The following is a 27,997-nucleotide window of genomic DNA, read 5'->3' on the forward strand; positions in this document are numbered from 1 at the left end:
ACTGCAACCAGCCACCAGGAGGCCGTTGAGCTGTTCTGGATTCTCCTCTGAGGAGCTGTCATGTTGTCAATCTTTATACAATGCGTGGTTCCAATATGTCAAAAGATTGTCAGGATTTACATTGAACCCCAAAAATAAAGATATCTGTAAGGAATTTTTGACTGTCTTTAATTCAGCACATTTTTTCTCAAAGAAATCAGGAGTTATGTGAACGTGGAGTTATAAATCGTCAAAACTACAAAATAAGATATCTTCAAATATGAATTATAACCTACCGCCTGCATATTACTACTGCAATATTAGTCATAAAAGAGTCCGACCATCAAGCCCAGGGACATTTCATTGTTTACTTTCAACTTCATGTTCAAAAAGTTACATAGTATTTCAACAATTAAAATGTGCTAAAGCACAGCATCCTAAACTTCTAAAAGCTGCTTCAGACAAATACAGAACATTTCAATGAGCTTAAAAAAAGAAACCTGTATATGTATAATAATAAAAAGTGTAAAACACCTACACATTAAAAATTATTGAACGTCACCATTAATGAAAAGAACATGAAACAGGAAATGTACAAAAGTCTGTGGGGACACAGGAGGAGGAGGAAACTTCCATACAAGCAGTGTGTGTTTGAACATGACCGAAGGTGGCTTCAATCGAACATGTCGTCATCGTCGATATCTTCCTCGTTGTCCGACTCGTGGAAGTACTTCACCTCCCTCTTAGCGCGGCCGGGTCGGTCCCGGGACGCGGCGCCCAGAGCGCTCAGGCTGTTGCTGTCGTCGTCCTCGTCATCGGATGGAGGTTTCTGAGGCTTCTGTGCACGAAGACAAGAAAACACGTGAATATTGCACGACGAAGCTTGTTATCTACGACAGGGTTTAGATCCTGGAAGTAAAAATACTAATGGCACAATATAAATACACTCCTTTACATTCAAGTTCTGAGTTGAAAATATCCCTTCAAGGATTCTCCTGTTTCATTTCAACCTGATCTTTTCCCCACTGAAGTGCCCACTGGGTCATTCTTGCTTTGCACCATCCACCTGTTGTGGAGATTTGGGGAAACGTGTATTTGCATAAAGCAGCGTACATGGAGGCCAACAGGGCAAGCTGTCTGCAGCTCTCCAACATCATCCCTCTGTCATGCTGTTCTTCAGCTCGTGCTCATTTATTCCTGCAGGTTTTGTGCTGCTGCTCCACAGATCATCAGTTCAGCTGCTTTTGTAAGCGGACTTCTTCTTTTCAGTACACAAGAGATTGAGCTGCCTTGATAAGGTTCTTTTAAATGCTTTTAGGAACTGAAGATAAATCTCAATGGAGCTCCTTTGTCTGAGATGAACCAATGGCAGCAACCATTTTCAGCAGTTTCTTAAAGACCTCGGATGTTTTATTGGCCCTTAATTCTCTTCTTGTGCTTCTCTCCACACGATTTCTGTTCTTTAATTCTTTCTGCCGGCTGATGAAGTGGACACATTTACACATTCGTATGCGTGTGCTAAAACAGTAAAATGTCTTTTTTAAACACATAAAGATACTGACTCTGCCAGGAGGTTTTGCTGCTTTCTTCATTGGACTGTACTCGTCTTCAGATCCAGAGCCCTTCCTCTTCCTCCCCCGGCCTTTACCTGGAACAACAAAGAGTGAGCGAAGGCTCACCAACAACGGGATCTTCATTCACTCATGTTCTTATGAGGAAACCACGGCCGTGTGCTGTACCTTTAAGAGCTGGTGATGGCTTCTTGGACCCGGTGTCAGAGTCCGAGTCCCAGATGGATTTATCTGGTTTCTTTGCTTTTGGTGCTGGTGGTTTCTTAGGTTTGGGAGCTGCATCGGGTTTCTTAGCTGCTGCAAATCAAAACAAAAACCTGGTCATTGAATGCTGCGCTCACATGAACTCGCAGCGGCACTAAAGCGACCTACATGAGTTACATCCACAATTTCCTGATTCATTTAAGAGTCACTGAGTGGCAGTCTTCCTGCTGGATTGGACCGCCCTCTGCTGGACACACTGGGACATTACCTTTCTTTGCTGGCGATAGTTTGTCAAATGTGGAGCTGCTGGAGTAGGTGGAGAACACGGGGCCGTGGTCGTCCTCGCTGTCAGACTTAAAGCCGTCTGCAAGACAAACACATCCGTCCGGTGTTTATCTGCTGTCCCTTCTGGACAGCTCTCTGCTGTTCACCACATTTCGGGCGAATCTAACAACATTATTCAAGTCTGCACTTTCCCTTACTCTCATGAAGCTCTGCAGCCATGATGCGATGACGATGCTTCTCTTTAATATTCTGGACCTGAGATGTAATTTGACATGTGCTTCCTATCTTTTACATCTCTGATTATATTTGCAACGATTGATTTTTATATGATTCTGTCTTCTAAAGCAGTGTTTCTAAAACATTTGTGCTCCAACGAAGAACATCTGTCATAAGATAATCATGTTCAAAGGGTGTTTGTTTTGAGTTTTAACAGAATGCTATAAACACAACAATTGTGTTAAAAATTGTACACACAGACACACACACAGCTATTACAAGCATTCCTCTATTACCTTTTGCTGGGTTCATGAAATAAAAACAGCTTTTATTTGGTGATTATAGTTGAACAGGTTAGAAATGTTGTCACTGCTGATTCAGAGTCGTGGTGTGTGACCGCACACGGACTCTGAACTGATACTCACCACTGTCATTGCTCTTTTCAGAGAAGGCTGACTTGGATGAGAAGATGCTGGTGGTGTCTTTCTTTGTCGCTACAGGTGCAGACCTTCAGAGAAGCAGAAACCACGTAAATGTGCAAATCTGGAGAGACAGCTGCTCTTATTGAGGTGAGAAGGAGACGTAGAGAAACGAAAGAAAACGTAGAGAACGTGGTTTTACAACCGTGGAAACATTTTGGAGATGACAGAGGGCAAAATGATTCAGACATATCGTTTGTCCAGCGATGACATTTCTGAGTTATTGAATGAACTGAATGATGATTGACAGCCAACAACAAGGAGGAGCCACGAAATACCAGCGATTAAAAAAACTTCTTACGACTCAGCATTTTCCTGCCTCTGGGTCGTTCCAGCGTGTCTCTGCTTGGACGTCCACCCTGTCCCGTTATTCAGGTCACAGGTCCTGAATGTGTCCCGCAGAATTCACAGGTACCTTCATGAGGTTCACGAGCACTCGCGAGACACTGAATGCAACTAATTCACCTGCTCATAATTTTTTGTCACCTAATATCATGCCATCTTCTCATGATGTCATCTATTGATCTATTTGTTATTCCCAAGGCATTATTGTCCTTGCTGATAATCTCCTATATTTAGAGCGTTTTGTTCTTGTTATTTTTATATTTATTTATTTCAGTGGGATCAGATTTCCTTGTTTTTCATGGCTGGAATCAACACATGCAAACACCTCATTTAAATACAGCGATTTGCACCTGATATCAAAGAAAGCATCACGTTTAGTAAATCACCCGCAAAACAGGTGCAAAATAAATGTGCTAATCTTTGGAATAAACACGCAATTTAGGATCCTTTATTTGAGGCTCTCAGCATTTAGTCTTTATTAGACAGCAGACAAGTACGTGTGTGTGTGTGTGTGTGTGTGTGTGTGTGTGTGTGTGTGTGTGTGTGTGTAGGGTGTGTGTGTGTGTGTGTAGGGTGTGTGTGTGTGTGTGTGTAGGGTGTGTGTGTGTGTGTGTGTGTGTGTGTGTGTGTGTAGGGTGTGTGTGTGTGTGTGTAGGGTGTGTGTGTGTGTGTGTAGGGTGTGTGTGTGTGTGTGTAGGGTGTGTGTGTGTGTGTGTGTGTGTGTGTGTGTGTGTGTGTGTGTGTGTGTGTAGGGTGTGTGTGTGTGTGTGTGTGTAGGGAGGAAACAGGGTGACTGAAGTGGATCTGAACCACAGATACTGCAGTGAAATGTATTAAACATTGAACAGTGATGACTGCATCCATCAGCGCTGTGTGATTCCTTACGTGGTCTTTTGTTTGAGGGAGGAGAAGGGGTCTACGTTGTCCTCGTCTTCGTCTTCGTCGTGGTAGCGGTCCTTGGTGTCAGAGAAAGTGAAGTCGTCTTTAAACAACCTGCCGGGAGAAGAAGCCACGTGGTCGTCTCCGTTCTCCTCCTCATCGGGTTCCTCCTCCGAGAAGTCAAACGTATATTTTGGCTTGGAAGCTGGAAGAAAAGATCAGTGCGTGTCAGCCACCACGTGTTGATTTCAGGGGATTGTGATGCTTGTATAATAGCGCTGTGTGTTGCGGTGGGTTGCATCAGACCGCGCCGTCACACTTGAAGCTGACGGAGGCTCATCAGATATTTTTGGCCCCGGGGAGGTTTGAAGTCAAGGAGCTCATGTAGATTGAAATGAAATACTGCCAGTCTCACTAACCAGCCGCCTGATGCTGACGCTGGGTCAAATCCAATAATCTGGATGTATTAAAAAAGAAACAAAAGCTGAACTAGAATTACTGTCCCACACCTTTCTGCCTCCGCCAGCCAGTCAGGTTGCAGTTTACATTCATGCTGGTCCAGATTCACATAAAGATTTTGAAGGAATGTGGCCATTAAAGCTGATCCAGAGAACACAAACCGTGACAGCAGGTCTTCACACATCTTCAACCTGACAGCACAGAAGATCTAAACATCCTCTGACTGAAGGTGATACATGAACTCAATCTCTCCTTCTGTTTCGGAGTTATGGTGTTGAATAATGGCCAGAAACAGGTTGGAAGTTGACATTTGTGATATTAATGTCATCAGTCATCATTTTATCCTGCTGTACATTTGTGTGAAATTTTGTTATAATTATTGTATGAAATAGTGCTTTAAAAACTCAGGGTTTGAATTACTGAAGGTTTACATGTATAAAACCTCGTGCTCCACATCACTCGCAAAGAAATGTCCAAGCAGATCTACGAACAACGTGCAGTGAAGATCACATCTTTCAAATGTGCAATTTAACACACGGTGTCCATTTTGCGTCTTTGCCTGCATCATATGTAATATTGGGCGTTTCTGGTTCAAGGTGCAAAATACTGAGAGGAGAAATGCAAATACATCAGTTCCAGAGTTTTCAAACAAAGGGTGACGAAGCGTTTTCAGTCAGAGCCTCCAAGTTCTGGAAGGAACTCCCTGAGGAAATAAGATCTGCAGAGTCAGTGACGTCTTTTAAATCTCTTCTTAAAACAGACTTTTATCGGAGCCTTTGCTGATTTTAGTGATCAACTCTTATTTCTTTTATACCGTTTTAATGTGTTTTTATGATCGTTTCATACGATCATTGTGTTGTTAAAGACTTGTTAGAATTCACTTGTTTTATTTTAATGGCTTATTTCATGTGAAGCACTTTGTAACTGAAGTTTAGAAAAGTGCTATACAAATCAAGTTTATTATGATTATTATTTGACACCCACAACGATGTTGACTAAAGCTGAAAGTAGAAATGGGAGAAGTGATTGTGTGTATTTTAGTACGTCTGAAAGGAATGTATTCCTTCACCAAACAACTACACTACATGACATGATATTTATGACTTACTGCGGACACAGTTTGTTTTTTTGTTTTCATTTTGTTAATATTTTGTTATAAACAGCCCAATCAGCCTCGAGTAGAAAGCGCCTGAGTAACTGCTCAGTGTCCAAAGAACTTGAAAGGATCCAGCTCGAAATATTGTTTCTCTATATTGACAACACATCCCATGAAAAGAACAAAGCAAACAATATGTTAGTGTGTCTCTGAATACTTTGTGACTTACAAAGAGGGAAATCTTAAAAAACGAACCAGAAATACATGGTTTTTAAAAGGTCAAACGGCTGGTCGCTGTAGTTTTCTGAAAGCAGCATTTGCTGGGGACTATTTTCCGTTTTGTGCTCTAATGGGTACTTATGGCAGCAGGATGGTGCATTTAGGGCTGAATGAAATAGATCACAGTGTGTGTTCATGGTAAGGAAGGAACATGTCAGACGGTGTGTTTTTAATACTCCCCAGGACGGAGAGATAACGGCTCTGATACGCGGCAGTGTTCCCCTACATGCATTTCTTTGTGCTACGATGCTTTATTTCCAGGTCAATTCAAACACCCGTGAGTACAGCATGGAAACAAAAAACGTTGTGCTGAGCTGATGAAGACTGCAAAACAATTGTATCAACAAGCAGCAGGTAGAAGTCAACAATCAAGCAAAGCTGAAGCTAAAACAGTCCTTGAACTTCACTGGAGTAAAACGGCTACGTTACATTAAATTGATGATTGTTAATCCAGGAAAAAGGATGAAGAACATGGAGATTGAATGGCAGTTACATAGGTGTGAAAAAGTGTTTGCCCCCTTCCTGATTTCTTATTTTTGTGCATGTTTGTCACACTTAAATGTTTCAGATCATCAAACAAATTTAAATATTAGTCAAAGATAACACAAGTAAACACAAAATGCAGTTTTTAAAATGAAGGTTTTTATTATTAAGGGAGAAAAACAATCCAAACCCACATGGCCCTGTGTGAAAAAGTGTTTGTCCCCTAAACCTAATAACCGGTTGGGCCACCCTCAGCAGCAACAACTGCAATCAAGTGTTTGTGATAACTTGCAATGAGTCTTTTCCAGCTGTGGAGGAATGTTGGCCGACTCATCTTTACAGAGTTGTTGTAATTCAGCCACATTGGAGGGTTTTCCAGCACCAACCTCCTTTTTAAGGTCATGCCACAGCATCTCAATAGGATTCAGGTCAGGACTTTGACGAGGCCACTCCAAAGTCTTCATTTTGTTTTTCTTCATCCATTCAGAGGTGGACTTGCTGGTGTGTTTTGGATCATTGTCCTTCTGGAGAACCCAAGTTCACTTCAGCTTGAGGTCACGAACAGACGGCCGGACGTTCTCCTTCAGGATGTTTTGGTAGACGGTAGAATTCATGGTTCCATTTATCACAGCAAGTCTTCCAGGTCCTGAAGCAGTAAAACAGCCCCAGACCATCACACTACCACCACCATGTTTTACTGTTGGTATGATGTTCTTGTTCTGTTACTTTTACACCAGATGTAACGGGACACACACCTTCCAAAGATGTTTTCTGGCAAAAACAAGACGAGCCTTAATGTTCTTTTTGCTCAGCGGTGGTTTTGGTCTTGGAACTCTGCCATGCAGCCATTTCTGCCGAGTCTCTTTCTTCTGGTGGAGTCATGAACACTGACCTGAACTGAGGCAAGTGAGGCCTGCAGTTCTTTGGATGTTGTTGTGGGGTCTTTTGTGACCTCTCGGATGAGTCGTCGCTGCTCTCTTGGCTCTTTTGGTCGGCCGGCCACTCCTGGGAAGGTTCACCACTGTTCCATGTTTTCTCCATTTGTGGATAATGGTTCTCACTGTGGTTCTCTGGAGTCCCAAAACTTTAGAAATGGCTTTAGAACCTTTTCCAGACTGATAGATCTCAATTACTTTCTCATTTGTTCCTGAATTTCTTTGGATCTCAGCATGATGTCTATCTTTTGAGGATCTTCTGGTCTCCTTCACTTTGTCAGGCAGGTCCTATTGAAGTGGTTTCTTGATTGAGAACAGGTGTGTCAGTAATCAGGCCTGGGTGTGGCTCGAGAAATAGAACTCAGGTGTGATAAACCACAGTTAAGTTATGTTTTAACAGGAGGGGACAAACACTTTTTCACACAGGGCCATGTGGGTTTGGATTGTTTTTCTCCCTTAATAATAAAAACCTTCATTTTAAAAACTGCATTTTGTGTTTACTTGTGTTATCTTTGACTAATATTTAAATTTGTTTGATGATCTGAAACATTTAAGTGTGACAGACATGCAACAAAATTGGAAATCAGGAAGGGGGCAAACACTTTTTCACACCACTGTAGCTAGCCACAAGCAAACACTGGGTTGTTGATATATATTTTTATCTTGATAAATGTCAGTAATGGTTTTCTACAAATTATACTTTTGAAGAGAAATTTCCAGTGCTCATTATTTTTGCATACATGTACTTTCCAGGCCTCCTGGTAGCAGCAGACAACGGAAACCTGCCGACAGGTCGACTTCAGGAGCACAAACCCTCTTTCACAGGTGCTTTAAAAAAAACTTGTTTTTACACGCGTGTGCTGAAACTCTGCATAGTTCTGATTAGCTGCCGTACAAATACTGGCCTGGCAGTGAATATTGATCAGAAATGTAACGTACCTGATGCCCTCTGGGACTTGGTCTCTCTGGGAATGAGGGGTTCACTTCCCTCCATGTCACTCTCTGACTTGGACTCGTCATCAGACCAGGGGTTTCTCTTCTTCACCCTCTTAGCAGGAGTACTTTTGGCTCCAGGAGTTTTTCTCACTCTGGGAGCTCCTGTAACAGTAAACCAGATTACCAGACTGCTGTTGTCAATATTTCTTTCACTCGGAGCTCTTCAATAATGGATTAGTGTTTTCTCACTGCACAACAAATCATCAAAAAGGCTCAAGGTAGTTTTTACTTTTTAAACTGATCCAACAGAGCATGAACAAGAGAAATAAAACATTTTCCAACACATGTCTTGTTGGAACATAACTGACTTATTTCAATTTGCAGTGAAAAATCATTTCCATATTTAAGTAACATCTCTTTTCACAACTTACATTTTCGCACCACTTCTTTTTAACAGTGAGATGGAGACAGCAGTTGTTTAATCACTAAATCAAGGAAATGGTTTCAACACGTTAGAAGAAAAGTGACTGACCGGGCTCTTTCTTCTCTTTCTTCACACGTGGAGCTTTTGGTTTGGCGACAGAGTTTTCTCCTGTCGCTGCCTCGGCCACCAAACCGTCATCATCAAACTCCAATTTCACCACCGGGTCGGAGTCACTCTGAGAGGAAAACACAAGCCGTGACAATCCTGGATTTATTCTTTTCATTCGGAGATTCAATTATGCCAGTCTGGTATTTGTTTCACTGTGAACGTGAAGGATGATTAAAGGTGTTGTGAGGATTGTGTCCGAGTCATCTTGCGGTGGAAGCTCATGTTGTTTTACATTAGGGTCGGGATAACAGCAGATACGACATAGGATCACACTATTATGTGTGGTAATATTGTATCAATACAATGAGGCCAAGTATCAATATCTTATTATATAAATAAATAAATACATTTGTTAGATGCAAGCAACATCTATGACAGGTTGTTATGACAAGTGTGAGTCTCTCTACCTGACAGACACGTTTTGCTGCAATAAAAGTGAGATGAACGGACAATAAATGTTATTTTATTTTAAATTAATTTTATTTGTACCTATAATGCTGCTGTAGCAAAAAAATGTCCCCTTGTGGGATTGATAAAGTATCTGTCTGTCTGTCTGTCTGTCTGTCTGTATAAGATAAAACATTAGTTGTTAGTAGTTTTCTGTTGGGGGCATAATCTGCAGTTGAAAACATGTAAAAACAATGGATGTCATCGCAATATCTAGCATATCGCAGCAGTTAAAATAATTCACAATCCCTCTAATGATATTTTAAACCAAAACACGGAAGTTACCTTCTTCTTTTTTGTCAGTTTCTTGGCTGCATCTGATTTGATTGGCTGAGTTGGAGGATCGACCCTGCGGCCGAACGGTGACGGCATGGTCTCCTCCAGGTTCATCTTCTTCGCTTTAGGTTTGCCCACTTTCCCCTTCACCATTTTGACAGCCTTTCCTAAACTCTTCTCCTCCCGCTCCAGGGCCTCCACATTCTACAAACAAACACAAATATGAAAAGTTACATAACTTATACAGCGAAATTTTAAATAACTGCTGGCATTGAAAAAATACATGTCAATAGATGTGTGCCACAAAAACAAATACGGGACAGTTGCTCATGAAGGCCAGGTATGAACACTAAGAGTAATTACCTGTCCTGTAATACAGCTTTCTAACCAGTGATTTATGACCGGTTATTTGACCAATGTATAACCCTTCTTTTGTCAATTTAAACCAAGTCAGTCAACACGAGTTCATCTCCAGTCATGACAGTTCACATGGTACCTCGGTCGAGCTAGAAGTGTGCGAGGGTGGACAACACATCCTTTTCAGGAGGAGAGCCGGACTGGATCGTGTCTTAAACACCACTCTGGTTTCTATTGTGGTCATAGATTTTGTTGGAATGTTTCTCGAGTGCCTGAAGTTTGTTCTCTGTTTATGTGGTCGGCGGATGCCTCCCTGATTCAGCAGCTTTGATATGTTTACATATGCAGTGCTGTTCCTCACCGTCACAGTCACCTGCATCCTGATCTCTATGTCCATTCAATTGTCGTGCACCTTCCTTCTGCTGGTTAGCAACTCAGGTGGTGGTCAACCCTCATCAGGGTCGGTCACGAAGCTGAGTCTGGCAATGCAGTTTAACCCTTTCAAACACTACATCAATGTGGGCAGAACAATCTCAAGTTTAAAAGGTGTATCATAGAGCACGGTTCATTTCTAAAGCACTAACTCCATCTAAGTCATACCGAACTCCACCTGTTCTCAGCTTCTTCTTCAAAACAGAAAACACAGTTTTTCTGGGAGCTGTTGAGGTGCTGTGTTGGCAGGTTGCTGTAAAAGATGTTAATAACTCATTTTGGGTCAGACACCAAAAACAAATCGACCAAAGGCAACTGATTAACACATACTCTATGTTTTGTTTTAATTAGTACAAAAGCTGAAGTGTAAGACTGACTCAAACATTTGTAAGCAGCTGTTGTGTCACGGCCTGCAACTCTGCTGATGAAGAGGTGTGTAATTCAAGGAACTCAGATTGAGTAAAAACAGTTCATGTATTCTTCCTCTTTCTGTGGTTTTTAACATGTCAACATGTTAAAAAAAAACAAACCGTAATCTTAATGTAACAAATAGCTGTGTGTGAGTCATTCTTACACTTCAGCTGTTGTACCAATTTAAAAAAAAAAAAACATACAGTACATGTTAATCTATTATCTTTGGTCAGTTTAGTATTAGTTATTTACAACTTTTACAGCAACCTGCTAACACAGACTGAGACAGATAAACCTCTGAAGTAAACTATTAGCGGTGACAGTCCTGAATGCTGAGGACTGCAATAACAAACAAAACACTTACGTCCAGCTCCTCAATAAAGACGGCCAAGTCCTCCTTCCAAAGATCCTCCGAGTTTTTACTCTGTAAGTCATTCAGCTCTCCTCTCTGCAGACACACATTCACTTTGTTAAGCAACACATTCAGTATATACATCACATTTTCATACAATAATTCCTGCTAACACCCTCTTTAATTTTAAGATTAGAATCTTATCTTATTAATGAAGCTTATAGTTATGGCTGGCTTACATCACCATGAACCATCCCGTAGGAGAACAGCACAGTTAGCATTAACAATCCATCCTGGCTGATCCAATCACAAGTACACAACTTCATGTACATGGGTGCACACCTGGCTTTATCATTAATGACCACGTGGGGTCACATCTCCCTTCCCCACTCAACCGTAAATGAATACCTACATCACAAAAACATACATGTATGAACGAACATGAACATGAACATGCATGGAAACAGGAGGAACTGAAACAGCAGGCATTTAACAAAATGAGAAATCTTTACTCACTGAAGCCTCATTTTAATGAGCCGTGTTTTTGAGATTTATGATGAATTTCACGTGTGTAAAAGTCTGATGACAGTTCAGTAAGTTTGTAATTTACAACCTGAACAGTCAGCACTCAATTTGTTTGGGTCAGAATATCGCATAACCACCAAGTCCTGACAGACAAGACCAACGAGAACTGATGTCAGTCGATGAAACAATGATGATTAATACCTTGTGGTCCCTCTGTTTGAGAAGCTCTTCCACCTTCTCCTTCGACAGGCACCACAGAGGCATGTTGAGAATGTAGTTGAAGTTTGGCCCTGACGAAGAGCCAGAGTTCACCGAGCTGTCGCTCTCATTTCCATCACGGTAATCTTCTTCTTGTGCCTGTCAGAGAAAAACCAGATCCCATCATGCAGCAGAAAATCGCACTCATGTTGCTCTCTCAACTTTCTGCCATGTCTAATGTAGAATTGTTACTGTGACCAGATCAGTGTAAAGTGTAGGAGCGACTCCCTCTTGTGGTGGCTTTAAATACCAATCTCTGTGTTGCTGATGATCTGTCTTCAGCTGCTGCTGCTGCATTAGTGTGTGTAAATATGTTTTCCAGCAGCTCTGTCGTACCTTTTCCTGAGCCTTGTTCCAGGCAGCCACAGGATCAGATTCATAGCCCTTCTGGACCAGCATGCGGATCAGGTCGCGTTTCGATTTGTTCTCTGTTTTAATAAAAAAAAAAATGGGTTGGAGAAGCAAAATGTATTCAAACACTCTCCGTTACATAAAGAGCCGATGGGGACTGTTGAAGTATTTTCAGTTTTCTTACCGATTGAAATTTTTCCTTCAATCTTCTCCAGTACAAAGCGAGCTTGGTTGGACAGTTTGGAAGCCTCGGCCCCCATGCTGCCTATCAACCAGTCCTTCCTCAGCTTGTAGTAGTGCAGGCGGAGCTCAAAGAACTCCTTGAGAATGTCTTGGACCGAATCGTACCTCTTCATACAACCCATGTGGTCAAACAGCACCTAAGAATTAAGTATGTACAAAAAAAAAATCAGTTCTATACAAATCAGCCGTGTTTCAAAACAGGAAGTAAAGAAACGTAATCAATCAACCAGGCCTGTTACCATGGAGTTGCAGGTGAGGCTGGACTGCAGTTTGAAGACTTTGTGGAGGCCTACTGCCTCGGCCTGGGCCAGTTTTTCCTCAGACATGCGAACCACAAACTTGACTGTAGTATCTGTGTGGTATTCCTTATAATCACTGATCAGAGCTGGCGTCTTGTCGGTGCCCTGCAGCATGGGCTCCAGCACAGACTCCTTATAGGCCTGCACACAACAACAAAGACATAGTTATTCTCAAAAGAACATCTGACAATACAAATGCAAAAGCATCTCCCACACATTTTTTGAATTGTATTTTTTTGTGTTCTATTACTAGCAATAAATATGAATGTATATTCGAGAGAAAAGAAGCTGAATTGTACCTGTGTCCATGTCCGGACTGGAAGCTCGGTGATCTCGATGGTGTTTTTGTCAATAACCGACACCTCTCCACTGACGAGGAACTGGTTCTGACCCAGTTCATGGATCACCCCTTTGAAGCATTTGTAGCTGGGAAGCTGTTCGTAGACAAAACAAAAAAAAAATGGCACAAAGAGAAAAACTGAGCGAAAGGTCCAGTTTTTAATTCAAACAAATGTATCAAATGGAAATGCAAAGACTTCATTAACACTTCAAGAAACAAGCCGTGCAGGTGGAAGAGAAATCAGGGGAGAAAAGCTGATCTGTGTGCTGCCAAGATGCTCGTCAGCCAAGAAAAGCTGGTCAAGGCTGCCAAAAAGTTCCGTTTTATTTCAACATCAATGAGAGAATTATTAGGACTAAACAATTACTAATCAGTTGTTCGGCCCAGTGGTCTGAAGACAGAGGTCACCTGGCCCATGTAGAGGCAATGAGAAAAATCCATCACAGGATGTTGATATATTATGGAGATGTCTTGATGTATTTTGGGGCCTGATCTTGATCCAAATCCTTTGACAATGAACATCTCTGACTCAGAATTACACAAATGTTGACACCGCTTCGATGTAACAACTTTAGCCTTTTTAAATTTGATACTCCTTATTTTTCACAAGCTACTCAATCAGAACATTGAAGTCTGTAGTATTAAACATACAAGCTTTAACGACTTTTACAAGCTTTTACTGTCGTGATGCACTCAGCTACACAGAAGACGCATCAATGTGAGACTACAGAGAGAGAGAGTTGCCTCAGTGTTACAGTGATGCTTCTTTTACCTCATTAACAATGACAGTGACTCAAACCCAAACTGGCATCCACTTACTTTTGGCATTAAGGTTAATTAGCGACTTCTAAAATGAGGTAATGATCAGTACCAGCTAAATTGAGAAGCTGCTTTTCCAAATTCCAATTTGTTGCACACTAATCGTTTCTAATGAGACAGAGAGGTGGAATAATGGACTCAGTGTGTTAAAGCAGTTTTGTCAATTTCAAGGATCCACGAGTAAGAACAGAGTCAGTCACTAAGGTGACCAAATCATTTTTCACACGCACGATTTTTCCTGCATATGAAAGTAGCCTGCTGTCATTCAGGTGTTTTTTGTCAAAACACCTGACTGACATAAAACAATTCATTTCATAGATAGGAAGAAAGTATAAAAAGTCCATTTTAAGTTACGATATCATCACACCTACCTGACCTACACATTGTCAATCAGAAATCAGGAAACCAGAAGAAGCTGACGGCAGTGTAAACATGAATTTATGGTTTTCTTTTGATTTTGTGAGACTGTTTACCATCGGCAGAGGGTCCTGGTGGTTGAGCATCCTGTTGATGTTGTTGACGATCTCTCGGGGGTCGTAGTTGGGGATCTTGCACGCCCAGCCTGTCCCGATGCCCTCTGCACCGTTCACCAGCAACATTGGAATGATGGGAATGTACCACTCTGGCTCCACCTTCTGGTTGTCATCGTACAGGAACTTGAGAAGGTTGTAGTCCACCGCTGGGAACAGCAGCTTGGCGAGAGGACTGTGGGACAGGAGATCACCATAGTGACACTCATGTATTCAGATACAGTTCTATCAATTTCAGACAAGAAACTAATTGAAACACTGAAATTGTCAAGGACAGAAAGCTGTCAAATGTAAAGAACATGAATATAGGTAACATTGACTGGCACCAACAAAAGAAGCCACAACTATGTCTCTGGATTACCTGAGCATGGTGAAGATGTAACGAGGACTGGCAGCGTCTTTGCCTCCGTTGATGCGAGTACCAAACTGACCCAGAGGCTGCAGGATGTTCACGTTGTTGCTACCCACAAAGTTCTGGGCCAAGTTCACGATGGTCATCATGAGAGCTTGCTACACGGACAAATGGGAAGTGGGCGGTCAGTAACTGAGCAGAAGAGACAATCAGTGAGTGTGTTTACAAGGACACGGGTATCATGGTTATCTCCGGGCTTTTGAAGCATCCCGTGTGTTTAGTGTGCGTATACATTTAGACCTGGATGAGCTTAAGTAAGGTAAATATGGTACCCTAGCAGCAGGTCAATTCAGACCTGAATGTACCTCTCCATGATGGTAGGCAGACATCTCTGCCACTGAACCGGCCAGCTGTGCTACCTTCACCTCCCTCTTGTCGTTCCTCTTCAAGCAGGTGAACAACACCTTCCTCTGACCGGGCTTTAAACCTGAAAGTAACACAAACACTGTCATTAACACATCGTCCTTCTTCCAAAGTCAAAACATATTCGTGGTTATAATTATCACGTTTGTGTTGGTGGTGTTGATGATTCTTTAACTATGGCTTTAAGGAAGGGAAAATTCAAACAGCAGAGCAAAGTAGCAAAAAGTTCAGAGATGGAGGGAGTAACAAACCATCAACCAGGGATGGGATGGATCTCTCATTGTCAGAGTTGGAGAACAGAATCAGCTCTTTATTGATGAAGTCATTGTAGGACAGGTGCCTGGCTTGAGTTCCATAAAGGTATTGCTAGAAAAGAAAATCAACAAAATCAATGAATGGTCCATTTCAAGTTCAAACTGATGTGGAACTAGAAAACCACACAGATCAATACATACCACAGAGTGTGACAAGAAGAGAGTTTGTCAGTCAGTGTGAGGAGCACACACATGAAACCCAAACATCTTAATACAGAACTTTCTCCCTCTCATCACTGCCTCATAACTAATGAGCAAAGCCACAAACCTCCGGCAGGCCGTGCATCCTCCTCTGACGTCTGTCCTCCATGAAGTTAGTCAGCCACTCCTTCCTGTCATCTGTCTTCTTCTTACTGAAGGCCTGCAGCAAAACCAGCACAAGACTCCAGTTATTCATTCCAGCTCGTACGATCGGTGGTGACCCACCACACACTGTGACTGCAACATCCACCATCTCAATTCTCACCTTTGTGGGAATAATTAGTGGCAGTGTTTGATTGGACTGGTTACTTTTCACAGTCCTGTTTCTTCTGACAACAATACTGCAGCATTAAACTCACCAGAGTGATGGCGGCGTCGTCCTCTGCACCTCCGTATCTGAATGTGATGCGGTGCCGCTCCATGTCAGAAAAGTATTCTTTAGCCTCTTTGCTTGTACTTGTACCCAAACCTGGAACATAAATTTAATGTTTTTAAAGTCAATAATTGAATATTTTTCGAACAGACATTTTTTGGTTTAGTTTATAAAACTTTTCTCTTGTCAAATGTATAATATTCATATTTAAGCAGCAAACCTTTGTAGTACTTTACATGCCAGGTTTTGTTATTCTCTGTTTGTTTCTTCCACTCGTCAAACTCTGGAATGCTGTAGAAGGCCAGCTCCTGCTTGCTCTTGGTCGCCTGAAGACAAATGACCAACAATTTACTGAACGTTTGTGTTCACTTTCTCACTTTGTCAACCATAGAGGCCCTTCATCTCTGTAGTGTCTCGTCAACTGGGGACAATTATGTTCATAACAAGGTCTGAGTGAATGTATATCAGGTGTATTAAAACGCTAAAATAGAGCACTTGTGAGTGTGTGCGTCTCTCTTACTTTGACAATGGGTGTGATGAACTCCTCCAGGAATGTGTGTTTGAGCAGCGACGGCCAGTTGTGGTGGAAGAAGTTGATGAGCAGACCTTTGATATGGGAGCCGTCTTGATCCTGGAACAAGACGAGAAATGGAACTACTTTCTGAGCGGATATTAATGGTGCTGAAGCTGTGAGGCCGTGTCCGTGCGGCAGGTCACCTGATCGGTCATGATCATGATCTTGCCGTAGCGCAGGCTCCGCAGTGACTCTGGGTCTTCGTAGCTCTTCTTGTACTGGAGGCCGACGATTTTGATGATGTTGTTTATCTCAGCGTTTTCCATAATCTGTTGACAACAGTGAGATAGTGTCACATGCAAGTGAAAATACAATCAAGAAGCCCGTTATTCCCACTGACAATAAATTCCAGTTCATTCAGATTTCAGCTGCTTTTAAACTCACTGATTTGGCTAAACCAAAAACAGCGCTTGCTCCCGAATACATTCCTTACAGGAGACGCGTCAGTATTATTTCGTCTCATTACCTGCTTGTGCGTTGCCTCCCGCACATTCAGGATCTTGCCTCTCAGTGGGAATACTCCGAAGCGATCGCGTCCAATGACTCCCAGTCCGGACACAGCCAGAGACTTGGCTGAGTCTCCCTCAGTGAGGATGAGTGTGCAGTCAGAGGAGTGTTTGCCACCTTGGACACGGACACAAAAAGGATTACTACCTTATCAGTGTGTGCTATTGTACAGTCTTCATGTTAACACAAAGGTTAATGTGAGTCTTTTCATACTTGTCACAATGATGGCTTCACTATCTAATCTATTCCCTGAATTCAGCTATCAAGTTCTTATGATAATATGTTGACCTGAAGAAGTTAACATTAACTGCAACCTTAATTAACATGTCTGAGTGAACTATGATAAAATACACTTAAAATAGAAAGAAAAGCTTGTCTCTAGTAGAAGCTTGTGTCAAAGAAAAGTCGAGTTAGTTGGAGTAAATAAAAGGCTTCGAGGTAATATTCATACAGTAATATGCAAATACTGCACTACTGGAGCTTTGTAATTGCTTATGAACAACACTACAGACTATTTGAAGTGTCTCTGCTCCACATCAACGTTCAGCATTTAGTTTAAAAGGCAACAACCACATCTATGTAGGTGGTGGTGGACATTTAGTGTCCACGCATGGATAAATAATCCCACTGTTAACACACCAGCATCATTGGCGTCGTCTAGCTTGGGGATGCCTTTGATCTTGCTGTACTTCACAGATGAGCACTTTTTATTCAGCTGCGTCTGAGCTTTGAACTTCACCCAGTTGAGAATACTCTCCACGATCCCGCAGTTTGTTGCCTGTGGGTGACAAAGAGGGAAAGTTCCTTCATGACGGACGACCCACTATTTTACATGAAAACAGATGAACCATAAACAACGAGGACTAAAGAGTTAGTGAGAAAACTCCCTTACCGCCCTGACAAACTTCTCTGACAGAAGGCACTTGGACCCAAAGCTCTTGGTCTGGAGTGTCATGTTCTCCTTGGTCTGGGAGTCGAAGCTTGGATTCTCAATCAGCGCGTTCACAAACACCCAAATATGGTTCTTCACCTGAAGGACAAATGAGAGGAAGGTCACCTGGTTTTCAACACATGTCTGAAGTTAAACCAGAACCGTCACAATGACTTTCACAAATCCTGCTAAGTCACCTGGAAGGGTTTGACCGTCACTCCTGCCTTGTTCTTCTTCTTCACCACTTCAATGAGTTTGGACACGATCTGGTCCACCACATAGTCAATGTGTCTGCCACCCTGAAACACATTCTCAGTGTTAGAAACCCATTTGACTCTCTGCTCCCATGTGAACTTCTTGCCCTCCATCCACCCTGCTGATACCTTTGTTGTGGCGATGCTGTTCACGAAGCTGATTTGTTGGAAACCTTTCTCGCTCATGGTGAGGCACACCTCCCACCGATCGTTCACGGTCTCATTCACCACCTTCAGGGCTACGCCTGTCTCGTCCAGCTTGTCCTTCACATACAGATCCACGTAGCTGCGGAACCCGGTAATCTTTAGTGAAAGAGAGGACAGACATACTTTAGGTTCAAGTCAAATTCACCTGTATGACACTATTAGGTCTTTCATTCGATTATTTTTTTCAATTCTTCAAACAAATGTCATCTCAGGCTACTTTACACAGTAATGATAATAATAATGGAGACAGAAAGCCAACAAAGAAGCACAAAGAAGTGACTGTATTAGTTCTTTGATCCTACTCTGTATCAAAAATAATGAATAAGTCATTTACAGATATACCTAAGATATTCATCACACATGGAACAATCAGTAGTCACAACCAGTTCAACTGGGACACAAACTTTAAAGCTCGTACAGCACAACAACAGACTAATGTGTAATGAGATGAAGACAGAGACTTACGGGTAATTTTTTGCCATTCAGTGACACTTTAACGCCCCTGCAGGAGCCGGCTACATCATATGCTCTTCGGGTAAGAAGCGCTACAATATCCTTGTCCAGTTTATCCATCTTGAACTTGGCCAGGTCTGGCTGGAAGGTCACGCAGGTGAATTCCTCCCCGTCGAAGAGCTTGATTTTGGGGTCTGAGGTCTTGTTCATGTTGTTCTGCCATGTCTGAGGAGAGTCAAACTCATAACATACAGAAAAATACCTGCTTTTCCCTGAAAGGTTGTCACCTTGTGTGATTTGTATTCTGCAACTTCCAGTGTAACAAACCATCTTATATAGAGGACTATGTGCATGACTCTTGAACTCTTGAACACCCGGTGACTGTATAACTGTGCCTGTACAACCAAAAGTGATAATATACACAACCATACCTGAGGTACGACCACAGGTCACAAGCCTACAAAATCAGCAATTTCTTCATTAACATATCAAGTGGTAGTGGTGAAGATTTACATACAAATGTGCTATAATCAATTTAACTTAGGCATAGAGTGTAGAAACAACCAGACCATGACCTCTGTGTCTGACTGAGCTGTAGAAAACGGGACAGCTTCCTCAGCATGTAAACAACCATGTGCTACTTGGACAGACTTTACAGCCTCTGCATTTGCAGTAACAAACAGGAAATGTCCACTATTATCACTGCAAAAACCGTTTTTAAAGGTTGTGATAAGGACAAGATAAAAGCAAAACTTAACTTTTCATAAAGTGGCCACATTTGACTAAAACCTTTGATGGAAGCAATAATGGCTGGTAGGAATTGTAGTCTTTACTAAAATCAATGCTGACACCAACATCCCTTTAAAACAGGTGGTAATCATATCAAAGTATCCAAACTACTGCTGTTTATGAGGAGAGGCAGCTCACCTGTTTGAAACTGCGTCTGTACTCCTTGCAGGCTGTTTCCACGGTGAACTTGGTGCTGAAGATGTTGCAGAGTTTCGCCCCGTAGCCGTTCCTTCCACCTGAAGACAAACAGTTAGCATTGCAGACAGCAGTTAGAAACTCTCACTTTTCTGCACTGACAACTGATTGAGGTGTTCAGACAGCTGCTCCTACCGGTGACCTTCTTCTCATCGTCATCATAGTTGCTGGAGGTGAGCAGGTGTCCGAAAATGAGGGCAGGGACATACATCTTCTCATCCTTATGCTCCACCACAGGAATGCCTTTACCATTGTTCCAGATGGAGATGGTGTTGGATTCACTGGTGGAAGCAGAATAAAAGGCATTGATGACTAGAACCTGGAGTTTTCCCAATTTTATAAGAGATATGAAAACCTGCCTTTAAACGGGGAAAACCAACTATGCTGAGACTTCTTTGTTATTGATGGTCTTGCTGCAGCCTCTCCTCTCTAAACGTAACACGAGCCATCCGTGCGCTGGCTCATGGCTACACTGACTGCGGGAGGATCAGATTCATTCACTACAAGCCTTTTTACCGATGCTACTTTGTGATGAGCATTTTGTATGGCAGACAGCGTGATCACAAGCATGTGAAGGATTACTTCTGGACACAGTGCTTACTTCATCACTGAGCTTCTTTGTTGTTGTTCTTGTCCCTGTTTTCTTGTTATCATCATGAGTTTACTGTGAGAAACTATGTTATAGATATTGTGTATGATGTTTTTAAGCTGTATTCTGTTTAGGCAACGCTCTTGTATGGCCTCCTTGTAGTAAGACAAATGTATGCTACATTTGAGAACTTGACTTAATCAGTTAAGTATTCTCTTATTTCTAGTACTAAAAGCCACATTTTGGATGTAAATGACGGATTAAAAAGCATTTTCATTTTGGTATCTCCATACAGGTTGATATGACATAACTTTTTGGACCTTACTACATTCTCCCCATCAGTCATTAACATCCACTTTCAAACAGCCCATCATCTTTGCTCCCCTCTGAGTTCGCAGTGCAGTTAAACAGACTTGTGGTCACAAGTGAAACACGGGCCACAATCATGATATTATATGATATAGGTTAGATTGTGGTGGCTCTAAAGAAAGCTGCACGAGTGGTTAACAAGCTGAGCCACAGACAGGCTGAGGGAGCATTAACATCTCTATGGAACCACATGAGCAGCAGAGACCTGAGTGCAGCAGAGCAAATGGATCCTTTATACAGCAGGGACATTAGAGAGGCAGCAGCTCGGCTGAAGGACGCACCGATTATTAAGCACTCGGGTGTAGATGCAGTATGGAGGTGAACTGCATACAAAACATGCGCTCAGTGCATTAACGCTCCAGCTCATTATACTATAGTTTCACCTGGATCCATGTTTCAAACCTACTGGATGCATTTACAATGCCCAGGTTACATTCACAGCATGAAGATATCAGAAGATACAGCTGCACCTCAGCAGATTCAGATTTCCAGTACGACGGTCATATTTTACAGAGAATAAGGAACTTTCCTTCCACAAGGAGCCGTGTGTTGGCTTTTAAAAGCTGTAGATCCGACAGTATTTTGACAGAAAATCCCTCTGTTTGGTAACTATTCAAAGATGTACTCACGGGTCAATGGTGATCTTAATGGTATTCATACTCTTGTCCCTTTGTTTGTTGTCTGCTGCATTGACTGTCAAAGAAAAAACATCAAAACACAAAGTTACACACAAAGAAGTAGCCAACTGATGCTTTCATAAAGATAAATGAACTTGGGCTACAAATAATGATTATTTTCTTATCATCAACTAATCTTTTTTTTTTTTTTTTTGCAAATGCTTAGTGTATAATTTTTCAGCAAATGCCAAAAAAGTGCCCAATCAGAATTTCCCATAGTCCAAGGGGATATCTTCAACATATATAAACGGGGCAGCTGTGGCTGAGATGGAAACGCAGGTGTCCACTAATCATAAGGTTGGCGGTTCGACCACCAAGTCCACTTGTCCACATGCTGAAGTGTCCTCAGGGAAGATACTGAATCCCCAAGGTGCCCCTGGTGGCTGGTGAGCTCCTTGCATGGCAGCTCTATCGCCACTGGTGTGTGAGTGTGTGTGTGTGTCAGTGAACGGGAAGTGCTTTAAAGACCCATAAGGTACAAAAGTGCTATAAAGTGTAAGTGCTGACCATTTACAATTTACCAAAGAGACAGAGAGGCTGGAACCAGCTAATGTTGCCATTGCTGCTTAATTTCACCTTCAATAACTAAAAAGTTAAAGCTGTCATCATAACCTGTTGGACCTTTTCTTCAGTGTTACAATAGATCATTTAATGGACTAAATTAGCTTGTACAAAAGCCAATAAAATGAACATATGTAGGGAAATACATGTAATTCAAAAACTACAGGAACACCTTGCAAATTACAAATGAATATTCACAGCAAACCATAAGGATGCCATCATATCTATATAAAAATTAAAAACAATTAAGAGACTTGGCTCAGTTTGGTGCTAAAAAGATTTGAAAAAGGGAAACCAATGTTAACGGTAATTCTGCCTTCATCCTGGAACAAGCTGTCTGCGTGGTCTAGTCTGATCTCTGTACGCTGAGTTTCCCTCTGATGATGGATGTTTGAGGTCCAACAAGTTAAAAGTTGTGACCAAGAAGCATTCATGTGATCTTTGTCTACCCTCCTTCAGAGGAAGTAACTCAGACACACAGTAACGAGTCATAGACTCCCCTGTCAAAATGGGCAAGACGGCCATTTTCTAGATGTTGAGCCGCAGCCACGAGGCATGACACACGTCTCGCGCAGGTTGTGTGGCTGCTCTAACAGTTACTATGACGTTGTGCGACCGCCAAGTACACGCCACGCAGGCATTGCGTTAAACATGTCTATTCCAGCCCTGCACCTCTGGTATAATTACATGATCATAACAGTGATATCCCAACAATGAAACAGTGTCATTAATCAGACACCTTCATGAACACACAGGTGAAGAGGGCCGAGTGATCATCAACAACCCTCCCTGTGGTGAGCAGTGTTGAGGAGCATCATTTAAAAGCTGATTACAGTTGTGCACTTTACTAGCAGAGGCATCGAGCACAGCATTACTCCCACATTCAACTGAGTCATTACAACCAATATCTAACAGGAAGACTGCTTTATTAACCTTTATCTAGCCGGCTGACTTGAGCATGCTCGCCATTTACAGAGGAAAATAAATAAGGCGGCAACTCTCACTGTAAGCTGCCACAAACATTGATATCATTTCTCAGTCAACTCTTCATCTGTCAACAAAATGTCTGCATTCAGGCAGCAAACAGTGCAGACAAAGACAAGCTCACAGAGGGAATCTAATCCCCACATCCAGTCCGGGATCAGCGCTGCCAACAGCAGACTGACTCAGTGAGTGATGCTGACAATTTTATAGTGATAATAAGCCTTCAATATCCTCGTTATGGAAGGACAGTCTCAAATGACAAATGAACCTTTATATTAACTGTGCAGATTTGGATGAAAAGTCTGGATTCACTCACCAAGAATTTCATCAAAGATTTTGTACAGTCCAGGAACATAGGTGATTTCTCTCTGGTTCATTCCTATTTCTTCATCGAAGACCCACATTTGCTGAAAAATAATTTTAGAAATTAGTAGAAAACATTGTAGGGCATGCCGAACATTAAGCTTATTGTCTTATATGTCATCTTATTTAGATCTGGTGCAGTGTGAAATGAACTAAATATGGAAATCTAAATTGAATTGAATTATTGAGATATTCAGCTCTTTCTGAATTAAGAACTGAGACTAAAAATGTAACATCTAAGTTTGAAAAGGTGAAAGAAGCAAATGTTGAATAACGGGCGTTTCAATCCAAAAGGCTCAAAAGATGAATCAGTTATCAAAGTTGCCATTGATCATGAAAACGAATTTTATCAGCTGGAATTTAGTCGTGTTTTTGCTCAGTAGCCTCTAAACCAACCAAGTTGGTTTGACTACTGCCTTAAACTTAAACAATAGCATTGAGGAAACATTATTAAACAAGTCACACATTTATTATTGAGGTTAAGTTGTTGTTGTTTTTTTTAAATACCAGCTTTGATGATTACAGGTAGAGCTGCAGAGATCACCTTGTAAACAGCATGTGAAACTAGGAAAGGTTGTGTTCTGGTCTGTTATCTCCTCGTCGGCATGGAGACAACAACTCCCCAGTTTCATCAACACACCATGTTGTGATTGTGATCAAAGGCCATAATTTAAATTACGGAAATCTCTTTGACTTCATGATCGAACTATTTTCTGAGATGACCAGTCAAGATTGGTTTCTTCCATTAATCGGTTATAATCTGTCAAATGAACTAAATGCTTAGAAGTTGTTCTGATCTGGCACCTGCCTTCATACAATAAACTAAATCCAATATTTGATTTGTCACATCTGCAAATTCTCCCGAGCAGTGCTCTGACAAACTTGTTGTGAAAGTAGGTTGCCTCACCTGATGAGACCTACATCAGTAACAAATGTGTCATTACATGTGAAACTGATTTCATGTTTTTTTATTTACAGCTTTTCTCTCCAACTTTCAGTCAGCTAAAAGCTAAAAGATAACTACAACTACCTGCCTCCACACACAGCTGAGGAAAACACATGTGCTACCGCCATGGCTTAAATCAGTCATTTAGTCTGTTCCTGGGAATCATTTTTGTGAACATATTTTAGGGCATCACAAAGATTGAAAAGTCAATGTATTGCATTTAGGATTATCATTTTCTTGTGTCTCCAAAGGCAGCAGGAATATCTGAAGTGTCGACCAGATTTACGTGACTGCTTCTGCTCACACCTGTGCTGTGAACAAAGAGTTACAGCATATCAGTCTTCAGGAGACAGACTTCCAGAGCAACTTTTTACAGAAGCACCGTCGTAAAACAATGCCAGCATGTAAAATTAGCATCGTTTAGGAATTAGAGCAGATCTGAAAGTTTGTGCTTGTAATCAAAAACAGAGGGCAGCTTACTCCCAACTCACCTGTGTGATGGGCTCCACGGTGCCGATGTAGGTGTCTGGACGGAGAAGGATGTGCTCCAGCTGGGTCTTCTTCTGGTACACTCGCTCCACAGACAACTTGGAGGCTGCCTTGTCTTTCTTGCCTCCTTCCATCCTTGCAGCTTCACCTCTGCCATTCGCAGCCTCCTGGTTGGCAGAATTGTTTTACTGTTAATATGCATAAGTGTTGGAGAATCCCACAAAGGTGAGAAAATAATTGTGCTGTGCTGTTGACTGCTTCATCAGTGCTCTCCATCATTGGGAGAATGCCCGAGCCATCTCTGAGGCTTCATGAGTTTGGTGACAAATAGTCAGGTGAGGCAAATTACTGCCCATTTCACTGTAACTGGAAGGTAGGGGGTTTAATCCTGGATCCTTATTCCAAACTACAGTAATAGTAATCAAAGTTACAAGCTCTAACTATTAGTGAGCATAATATTAATGACAATAAACAATCAAATGAAATACTTGCATTTTGTATTTAACATTTCAAATCCAAAGAAGATTTGTCTTTAAATTTGAGACATTTGCATTTTTGCCTGCATTTCAGAAGGCAAATGTTTTCTTTTTTGTCTTAGATGTGAAATATTAAGTACAACCTGCAAGTGTACCATTTCACACTTCACACTAATGAGCAGGAATCCCCAACAGCACAGGGGCAGACCCGGTATGGTGACCCAGACGCCAACAAACCCCCATCCATCCATCCACCCATCCACCCACACACACACACACACACACACACACACACACAAGGCCATCGTCTGCATGATTTCTCTCAACAACAAAAAAAGGCACGTCAACATAAATCCAGTAGAAGAAGATAGTACAGGGACTCAAGTTCATCCTTGAAGAATAAACTGAACAAATGATGATAACAAAATTGAAGGGCTGCTAGTCCGCTGAACTCCAATAAATTGAGGACATTAAAAAACTACTGCAGAGCACGGTGCTGCCAAGAAGTGAATATTTTCAAAACACATTACAACCTGCATTAGGTCAAAATTTCAAAAATAAACAAAAATGTTTCCTTAAATTTCCCCACTGCTTGCTACCCCATGATGCAGCATAAAGTAAGTATGGAGAGTAAATTCATTAAGAACCTTTCAAACACAAGGTGAATGAACAGGTTTTTACATACTGCATAACAGGTAATAAGACCACCTAAAAGGAAAACACACTACAAGGACACAAATATAACAGCATTAATAATAGCAAAAGAGTGGTGACTTTATAGGTACTGTATAACAAATATACAGAAGTATACAGAACATAATCAAAATATCCTGGCTGAAAAAATACTTGTCAAAATACTGCAGCATTTTAAGCATTAATTATTTGTATTATGTATTTAACTGTTTTAATACAGTAACCGTGTTTTGAGGTAGGGAAACAATAGATAGCTTGTGTGCCTTATTTTTGACTTGTTTGTGTTTACTAAGGTGCTTATTATTACCTTGTAAACATGCAGGGCACAAATCTAATTACCAAAGCCACACTAATAAAGCGATTAACCGCGACTGTCCTTCCAGACCAGAGATGACGGGAGCGGGTCCGGCTCTGGAGACGCCCCGGCTCTGGAGACGCCCTCTGAGGGTGAATGTGAGCGGTCGGCTCCGGGACTCCGGCTCCCCATTACTCCTCCAGTACGACGTGTCTGCCCTGTTATGTTGCCAGCAGTGCAAATCTCTCACCAAATACTTGAAGAGGTGCAGAAGTTGAACATGTAGCAGCAATACGTGAAATATTATCACTGTGAAACCAATAGCTGGACGAGCTGGGAGGAAGTGCTGCTTTCATCATCGGTGTATTGTAATAAACATTGTTTTTAATGACTGGGAGGTGAAGCCGTATGATCCGACTGTGAATCAAAGTTGAACTTATAACTAATGCAACTTTCATTTCGCCTCGTAGCGACCATATATTCCCCAAACTTTATTGCACAGATGTAAACTCGGACGGTTCCGGTTATCGTCTCAGCCCCGACGCACTCTCTCGTTATCGTCCGTGCGGGTCCTGCCTTTGTCGGCCGGTCGGACGTGGAGCTGCAGCGCGCAGCCGGCTGCTCTTTAACACGCGTGTGGACGCGCAGGACAATAAACACCGAGGAGATTTAAACCCTAAAGCTCAGAGCCACCCGACGCATCCGGTCTGGATCAAATAAATACAAATACAAATACAAATAAAAACACGTTTAATTCCAGCAAATGCACAACCAAGATTGTAAAACTCAAAGTTAGTTCGTTGTACGGCAAACTTAACTTACCACCCAAGACAGACCCCCTCTCCCCGCAGCGCCGTTGGACATCTTCCTTTGTGGTCCGAAATGTTGTGATGCAGCTCGCAAAATGTCTCCAGTCCCCGTGAAATGATTAGTCCGCAAACATAACAGATGTCTCACTAGCTGAAAGGCACCCAGACCTTATCTCCCATGTTCTTTCTTCGTGTGCTTTGAAGACAGCCCTTTGAATGGATCAAAACAAGCGGAGGAAGAGGAGCGGGTCGCCGCTATTGTTAAAATCGACGAGCGGTGGCACAGCAGGCCTGAACTCCCAACAAAGATGCTAACCGGGCTACTGGCTGCAAAATAAATACTGTACAAAACGGAAGCATTCAGTAGGTTTACAATTCCATGTGGAAACTAAACTTCACAAAAGAATAGTTGAACTGAAATACCCCGAAAAGGATATCATTCAATATTTTTCATTTAGAAATAAAAACGAATATTAGCTAATAGCAACACCCGCTGTCCGGCTCCGCCATCTGCAAGATAGACGGCGAATCGTCTCGCCGACAAACGGACCAATCAGACGGCTGCCTTTCAAAGGCACCGGTATTTCGACCAATAGGAAAAGTCATCTTATAGTGACCGCAGCTCTGTTTTGAACACCAGATGGGGACAAAACTCCACTCGAGCTTCACTGCAAAACCAGACGGTCGTGTAACGCTGTCTCTTGTCAAAGCTTTACACTTCACTCAACTACCAGACTGCAAGAAATGTCTTTATTATACCAATATGTTTCCTAATCTTCAGCCTTTACTATCACA

General features: G+C 41.9%; 1 protein-coding gene across 2 annotated transcripts; it reads right to left on the reverse strand.

Annotated features, from left to right (window-relative positions):
• Positions 1 to 333: 333 nt before the first annotated feature.
• Positions 334 to 27,721, reverse strand: top2b (DNA topoisomerase II beta). 2 transcript variants are annotated; one of them, XM_069176996.1, is made up of 36 exons: positions 27,216 to 27,721; positions 24,932 to 25,096; positions 23,448 to 23,538; positions 21,539 to 21,602; positions 20,087 to 20,232; positions 19,895 to 19,992; positions 18,980 to 19,192; positions 18,437 to 18,610; positions 18,251 to 18,352; positions 18,015 to 18,152; positions 17,762 to 17,900; positions 17,082 to 17,239; positions 16,759 to 16,884; positions 16,562 to 16,672; positions 16,262 to 16,367; positions 16,028 to 16,137; positions 15,736 to 15,828; positions 15,405 to 15,519; positions 15,096 to 15,217; positions 14,740 to 14,888; positions 14,322 to 14,553; positions 12,989 to 13,123; positions 12,630 to 12,830; positions 12,332 to 12,527; positions 12,133 to 12,224; positions 11,740 to 11,895; positions 11,026 to 11,109; positions 9,471 to 9,665; positions 8,679 to 8,805; positions 8,150 to 8,308; positions 3,965 to 4,163; positions 2,681 to 2,763; positions 2,023 to 2,118; positions 1,719 to 1,844; positions 1,542 to 1,627; positions 334 to 817 (listed from the first exon to the last, which is right to left on the reverse strand). In XM_069176996.1, the coding sequence occupies exons 1-36, from the start codon at positions 27,255 to 27,257 to the stop codon at positions 653 to 655; spliced, it is 4,794 nt and encodes a 1,597-aa protein (XP_069033097.1). In that variant the 5' UTR covers positions 27,258 to 27,721; the 3' UTR covers positions 334 to 652. The 2 variants fall into 2 exon arrangements, with proteins under 2 accessions (XP_069033097.1, XP_069033095.1); XM_069176994.1 differs by having other exon boundaries at positions 1,719 to 1,847; positions 27,216 to 27,720.
• Positions 27,722 to 27,997: the final 276 nt, after the last annotated feature.

The sequence above is a fragment of the Embiotoca jacksoni genome, unplaced genomic scaffold (genome assembly GCF_022577435.1).
Source record: "Embiotoca jacksoni isolate LCO1_2020_lvr unplaced genomic scaffold, fEmbJac1.0.p SCAF_7, whole genome shotgun sequence".
In the NCBI taxonomy this organism is placed as follows: Eukaryota; Metazoa; Chordata; class Actinopteri; family Embiotocidae; genus Embiotoca; species Embiotoca jacksoni.

Coding starts and splice junctions, on each gene's coding strand:
- top2b (XM_069176994.1), bottom strand. CDS start 27,257: ATGTCCAACGGCGCTGCGGGGAGAGGGGGTCTGTCTTGGGTG. Junction 19,193..19,894: donor ACAGACGCAGTTTCAAACAG/GTGAGCTGCCTC, acceptor GACTCTCCTCAG/ACATGGCAGAACAACATGAA. Junction 14,554..14,739: donor TACATCTTCACCATGCTCAG/GTAATCCAGAGA, acceptor CCTGTCCCACAG/TCCTCTCGCCAAGCTGCTGT.